General features: G+C 39.9%; 1 protein-coding gene across 1 annotated transcript; it reads right to left on the reverse strand.

Moving 5' to 3' along the window:
• On the reverse strand, positions 3,680-5,389 carry LOC109327701. Its single transcript, XM_019560866.1, has 4 exons — positions 5,047-5,389; positions 4,846-4,963; positions 4,722-4,773; positions 3,680-4,588 (listed from the first exon to the last, which is right to left on the reverse strand). Exons 1-4 carry the CDS (start codon positions 5,387-5,389, stop codon positions 3,680-3,682), a joined length of 1,422 nt encoding a protein of 473 aa, XP_019416411.1.

The following is a 7,256-nucleotide window of genomic DNA, read 5'->3' on the forward strand; positions in this document are numbered from 1 at the left end:
TCTCTCTCTCTCTCTTTACTGTTTTCAATCGATTAATTTGTATATTTGATTCAACTGATACATTCTGTTCATTTGTTGTACTGGATGCTATTCTGATATACAAATCTGTAAGCTCTGTATTCGTTCTGTTATCGGTTAACTGTTCTGCATTTAATCGTTTCTGTAATTGCTTACTGGTTCTGTTTAATCGATTAATATTGCTGTGTTAATCGATTATCGTGCTTCTGTTAATCGATTAAAATTGTTTCTGTTAATTGATTAAAACTGTTTCTTTTGTTAATCGATTAATATTGTTCAAATAATCGATTATCTTTCTTCCTTAATCGATTAAATAGGGTTGATTCAGCATTAAGTGTTGATTTGCGAAAAGCGGTAATTCTAACCGCAACACCTATTCAACCCCCCTTCTAGGTGTATTATAACCACTGATACCTAACACTAAGTGTTCAATATAGTGAAGAATAAAATCTTTCAAGATCAGAAGGGAAGGCCTAGATCTAGTTTGTAGTGGACCACAAACGAACGAGGATAAAAATTCATTTGTGCAAGTTGTTCTCTCTTAATCTCCTTTATAATTATTACTGTTTTAATTCGAGTTTGAAGCTGATATTTTGCATGCTTATACCTTGCTATATCCTTGTTAATATTGCATAAAGATATATGTTGTATCTCTACTTATCTATTGATAAATAACTGTGCAAATAGTTGCTCTGATAATTCTGTTTCTGTTGTGTGTTAATCGATTAAGCCCACTGGTTAAGCCATTAACTGCGTTGTTTTCCAGAACTGGGTTTTGGTGCGAGAAGCGTTAATTGATAACTACTACACCTATTCAACCCCCCTTTCTAGGTATGTTTAGGCTACTGATACCTAACAAGGGGAAAAGACTAGGTGCCACAAGCATTTTAAAATCAGATTTCCCCCTCTTTTGTTTTGAAATATTTTACCCCAGTCAAAATTCGGTATTTACAGTTGCCCCTCATTACTTGCTTTTCATTAGGTAACAGGAGCGACAAACATTTCTTAAAGTTATCATGGTGAGAAGGTAGTAAAAGTAAAATAAAAAAGACCAAATTTTGACATGGGTAATAACACACAGAGGAAAAAGCCTGAAGCTCAAACACACAACTTGAGCTCGAGGTTAGTGGGTAAAGAGCTCACGAGTCCACAGGTTGACCAAAAGAGACCACTGAGGGGTCAAAACACAATCACACGACCGCTGAGGGTCGAGGTGAAATATGATAAAAGAGACCACTAAAGGGTTGAAACACAATCACGCGACCGCTGAGGGATCGGGGTGCAAAAGGATAAAGAGACCACTAGGGGGGTCAAAGAACAATCACGTGACTGCTGAGGGGTCGGAGTGAAAAGGGATAAAGAGACCACTAAGGGGTCAAAGCACAATCACGCGACCATTGAGGGGTCGGGGTGCAAAATGATAAAGAGATCATTGAGGGGTCAAAGCACAATCACACGACCAGTGAGGGGTCGGGGTGCAAAGGGATAAAGAGACTAGTGAGTGGTCAAAGCATAATCATGCAACCGCTAAGGGGTCAAAGAACAATCACACGACCACTGAGGGGTCGAGGTGCAAAAGGATAAAGAGACCACTGAGGGGTCAAAGCACATCACGTGACCGCTGAGGGGTCGAGGTGCAAAAGGATAAAGAGACCATTGAGGGGTCAAAGCACAATCACGCGGCCGCTAAGTGGTCGGGGTGCAAAAGGATAAAGACACCACTGAGGGGTCAAAGCACAATCACGCGACCGTTGAGGGGTCGTGGTTGCAAAAGGATAAAGAGACCACTGAGGGGTCAAAGCACATCACACGGCCGCTAAGGAGTCGGGGTGCAAAAAGGATTAAGAGACCACTGAGGGGACAAAGCACATCACATGATCGCTGACGGGTCAAAGCACATCACGTCATCGCTGAGGGGTCAAGGTGAAAAAGGATAAAGAGACCATTGAGGGGTCAAAGCACATCAAGCGACCGCTGAGGGGTCAGGGTGCAAGAGGAATCACTGGAACATACTAAGATCAAGGGATGAGGACTTCGAAGGATAATTCGAGTCAAAACTTTGGCGATGAATGCATATGATAGTATAGATGCTAATGTTGCATGAGCATTGCAAAGATGTCTACGATAATGTATGCACAATCAGTTATGTGTGCGAGAATAACTTAATTGCCATTATAAAGTTTGATGTAAAACCACAGCGCCTTCTCGGTAAGCATCAACTAATCCAATCAGAACCTGCCACACTTTCATTCATCCTCTTCATGAATTAATGGATCCATTATGGGTGACCACTTTGTCGTCACTAGGAGATGCAACATTCAATTCTCTAATGACATGTGCATTGGGTTAAGTTTCAGCGAGTTTCATTATCTTGAATCACTTAATGAAATAGATTACCACAAAAATTATTCAATCATGTAGTTCGAGTATTACATTTATATGACTTGAGATTTATCTAAGCAAACATGCATGCACAAAGGTAAGTATGGATATGAAAGAACTTTCTTCTATTGATATTCAAAAAGTTGCACATGGGGAGGTTTGAGAGCATATATGCTATAAGTTACAAACAATTTGCAAATTTTTTTGCCCCAGTATAAAGTAATTGCTAATCCATCCATCAATCTTTCACGATAGCCAAGTAACTAGCCCATAACACGAGGCTGCAGGACTCTTCCGAGAACTCCCATTTTCTCCCCATATTGCTTGCAACTTTTATGGCTTCTACTACATGCACAAGCGCATAGAGGATCTTGATTTTCCCCTAGTATGGTAAACTTGCAAGAGAAAATGCCCTTTTTTATTTGCCTTAATTTCTACCTAGGTTGGCCTTTCGGGTTTTCAACCTAACGGGCTCTTTTTTTTCTTTTTTTCTTTTTTTAGGCATAGAATCTCTTTACCGCATCTGTGTTTACAGGTCTAGCCAAAACATTTCCATCCATGTCTTGCAAGATCAGAGCACCTCCTGAGAATGCATCGTTGACAATATAAGGACCTTCATAGTTTAGAGCCAATTTTCCGCGAGCATCTTCCTAATTTGGGAGGATCTTTTTGAGCACCAAGTCTCCCGCTTCGAACTCTCTAGGACAGACCTTCTTGTCGAAAGCTTTTGCCACCCTTCCCTGGTATAACTGGCCATGACAAATGACCGCCAATCTTTTGTCTTCGATCATGTATAACTGCTCATACCTAGCCTTGACTTATTTAGACTCTTCTAGTTCTGCTTTCATTTGGACCCTTAGCGAAGGAATTTCTACTTTGATTGGAGAGACAGCTTCTATCCCGTACACTACTGAGAATGGGGTTTCCCTAGCACTTCATCGATTGTTGGTGCGATATGTGCGCAAAGCATAGGGTAATTTTTCATGTCAATCTTTCTAGTTCTCCACCATCTTTGCAACTATCTTTTTGATGTTCTTATTGGCCGCTTCAACTGCGCCATTCATCTTTGGCCTGTATGGGGTTGAATTATGATGTTTGGTCTTAAATTTGTTGCACAACCCCTCCACTTCACCACCGCTGAGGTTGGTGCCATTATTTGTGATTATCCTTTTAGGGATCCCATATCTGCAAATGGTATCTCTTCGGAGGAACCTGGCGAATACCTTGCGAGTGATACTACTGTATGATGCAGCTTCTACACCAGACATTTCGGACACTTTCATACATAACCCATAAAATTTGCTTCCATAGTAGTCCAATAGTAGCCACTCCTTAGAATTTTCTTTGCCATCATGTGACCATTTGCTTGAGTTCCACAGATCCCTTCATGTATTTCAGTCATGAACAATTGAATTTCTCTTATATCAACGCATCTGAAGAGCATACCATCATGACTCCTTTTATACAACACTTCACCATTCAGAAAGAATGTCCCCGCCAAGCGGTGAATTGTCTTTTTGTTCACATCACTCGCACCCTCTGGATACTCTTTGTGTTGGATATACCTTTTTATATCGTGATACCAAGGTTCGTCATCATCCTGTAAGTTAGCACAACAATAAGAAGGTTCATCTTGAGTCATCACTTGAATCGGGCAAACGCTAGCGTGTACTTCTAGTTTAGTCATTACAGCCAAAGTTGCTAGAGCATCCGCAAACTGGTTCTTGTTTCGAGTCACATGGGAAAAACAAATTTCTTTAAATTTCTCGGCTAACGAAGATAAGTATTTCTGATACGGAATGAGCTTTGTATCCTTAGTTTGCCACTTGCCATTGACCTGATAAATGATAAGCGTAGAGTGTCCGAACACCCTCAACATCTTGACATTCATCTCATATGCAAAGAGAAGTCCATTGATGCACGCTTTGTATTCAACTATATTGTTAGTACATTCGAAGTCTAGCTTAACTGCCACTAGGTACTGCTTATCGACCAGCGAGATGATTACTGCCCCAACACCGCTCCCATGCATATTAACTACTTCATCAAAGTACATCTCCCAAACATCTTTCTCTAATTCATCTATCACATATACTCCACTATCAGGGAACTCATTCAATAACCTGTCTTCCCCATGTATAGGGCTTTCTACACATTGATCTGGGATTTCTCCACCTTTGAAAGATTTCTAAGTAACATACTTAATGTCGAACTCGGACAATATCATTTGCCATTTCGCCATTCTCAGAGAAACGTGAGGACTCTCAAAGATATATCTCAAAGGATGCATTCGGGAGACGATACAAGTAGTATAGTACAACCTGTATTACCGGAGCCTTTTGGATGCCCACACTAGAGCGTAGCAAGTCCTTTCTATCATCGAGTATCAAGATTCACATTCATTAAACTTCTTGCTCAAATAGTAGATTGCTTGCCCCTTTTTACCTGTTTCTCCATATTGCCCCAACATTGCACCCATTGAAGTTTGTAACACCGTCATATATAAAATCAACGGTCGGCCCGGTTTTGGCAGTGCCAAGATAAGCGGATTTACCAAATAAGCCTTTATTTTATCAAAAGCTTCCTAGAAATATGTATCCTACTTGCTTGGCTAATTCTTTTTCAACAACTTAAACATGGGCTCACAGGTGCTGGTTAGGTTGGCAATAAATCTTGCAATGTAATTCAGCCTGCCTAGAAAACTTCTCACTTCCTTCTCAGCCTTTGGAGCTGGCATCTCTTGTATCGCTTCTACCTTCTTGGAGTCCACCCTTATGCCTTCTCGACCGGCGACAAATCCTAACATGTTCCCTGAAGACGGTCCAAATGTGCACTTCTCGGGATTTAACTTCATTTGATATTTTCTCAGCCTTTCAAATAACTTTCGTAAAACCGCAATAGGACTGCCCCCCTCTTTCGACTTGGAGATTATATCATCAAAATATACCTCCACTTTCTTGTGCATTATATCATGAAATAGGGCCACCATAGCACGTTGATACGTTGCCACTACATTCTTTAAACCAAAAGACATAACCCTGTAACAATAGGTCCCCCACGGGTTGGTAAAAGTGGTTTATGCCTTGTCATCAGCGTCCATCATAATTTGATGATACCCCGCATATCCGTCCATGAAAGAGAACCAATGACTCCGGGCCGCGCTGTCGACTAGAACATCAATGTGAAGGATAGGATAATCATCTTTCAAACTTGCCTTGTTAAAATTTTTGTAGTCTACGCACATCCTCAACTTCCATCCTTTCTTGGGTACCATCACTACATTAGCCACCCATTCCGTGTACCTAGACACTTCTATGAAGCCAGAGTCCAACTGTTTTGTCACCTCCTCTTTCACCTTTAATGACAAATTTGGGCGCATCCTTCTCAACTTTTATTTCTTAGGCTTGACACCCAGATATAAGGGAATCTTACGCGACGCTATGTTAGGATCCCGCCCTGGCATGTCCTTATAAGACCAAGCAAACACATCCATATACTCATGGAACAGATCATTTCAATGCGTTTCGGGTTGTCTACCATTTTCACCTCCTTTTTATCTTCTTTTGTCCCCATGTTGATTAACTCAATTTCTTCAGTATTTATGACATACTCCCTTTCGACATGTTCTAATGATAAGTGCCAAAAATACATAATTTGCATATACTTTTTATGGCACTTATCCTATGCAAAAATGTGAAAACCAACTTAATTCAACACTTTTTAGATAATTTTTTGTATTATTGGATAATATAATTTTTGATCACCTATTGTCCAAGTTTCCCTTGAACTTTGTAGGAAATTGATTAATTCAAAAGAAAGCCAAGAATTCATGCCAAATCACAAGCCAAAAGTCCAAAAGGAAATCCTCAAAATAAACAAGCTAAGTACGGCATGTTGTGTAGTTAAGCTTGTCACAAAAATGATGACTTAGGCTTGAAGAAATGTATCTTTCTTCACCATGAAGAAACCCAAGCTAGGTATGCAAAGCAAAGCAAAAACTCAAAAGCTTACTTAGACTTGAAGAAATCATGCCAAAAGTGCTAAGTAACCAACTAAAACCAACTCAAGAAATCATGGAACAAAGGTTGCTTCGGCTTGAAGAAAGGTTGGTTCTTTCACCATGAAGGAACCAAGCAGCTGGGCATGGGCCAGATATGAGTTGGGCGGCCAAGCAGTTCAAAAACCTAGCCATGAAGAAAGCTTGGCCAACTCATCAAGCAACTTGCCTATTCTTTACTTGAAGGTCAAGCATATGACCTCATATATGACATATGTTCTAAATAGTCAAGTAGGAGGTGTCACCATGCATGTAACCTAGCCCACAATAGGCTATCCAAGCTAGATGCCCAAGACGGGACAAGCTGCTGACTCACCAGCTTGGGTGAGCCTGGTCAGGCGTTGGGCAGCCAAACAATGTACAAATAAAGGCACACTCATTTGGTTCTCTATCTTTTTAGAGTGTTCTTAGGCTGTTTTTAGGCTTTTAGTTCATAGAAATTCAAAGGGAATGGAGTTGGAAAATGAGGTACAAAAACATGATTTTGTAAGCTCATTTGGAATCAATAGTATCTCATCCTTGGATAGATGGATCATGCTCCTACATATTGATTTGTATTATGGTGTAAGGTTATTTCTTCTCTTCATTTGTATCATATTTTGATTTCAATACATTCTAGTTATTATTTTTTGGTTAAGTTTTGATTCTTTAAGAAGTTCTTAATGCGGTTTTAACTTGATCACCTAAAACTTGATTTAAAGATCCAAAAATGCTTATTCTTAAAGTTTTGACAAGTGAACTAAAAAGTATAACTTACACCTTAGTTCACTTGTCATATCAAGCATCTATTTTAAGCAAC

The sequence above is a fragment of the Lupinus angustifolius genome, chromosome LG15 (genome assembly GCF_001865875.1).
Source record: "Lupinus angustifolius cultivar Tanjil chromosome LG15, LupAngTanjil_v1.0, whole genome shotgun sequence".
NCBI lineage: Eukaryota > Viridiplantae > Streptophyta > Magnoliopsida > Fabales > Fabaceae > Lupinus > Lupinus angustifolius.

Excerpts from the sequence above, each read along its gene's own strand:
- LOC109327701 (XM_019560866.1), bottom strand. The coding sequence starts at position 5,389 with ATGGTGGCCCTATTTCATGATATAATGCACAAGAAAGTGGAGGTATAT. Across the intron at positions 4,774-4,845 it reads GGGGCAATATGGAGAAACAG|AAAGGACTTGCTACGCTCTA; the intron begins GTAAAAAGGGGC and ends ACTCGATGATAG. Across the intron at positions 4,589-4,721 it reads AAAAGGCTCCGGTAATACAG|AAATCTTTCAAAGGTGGAGA; the intron begins GTTGTACTATAC and ends TATGTTACTTAG.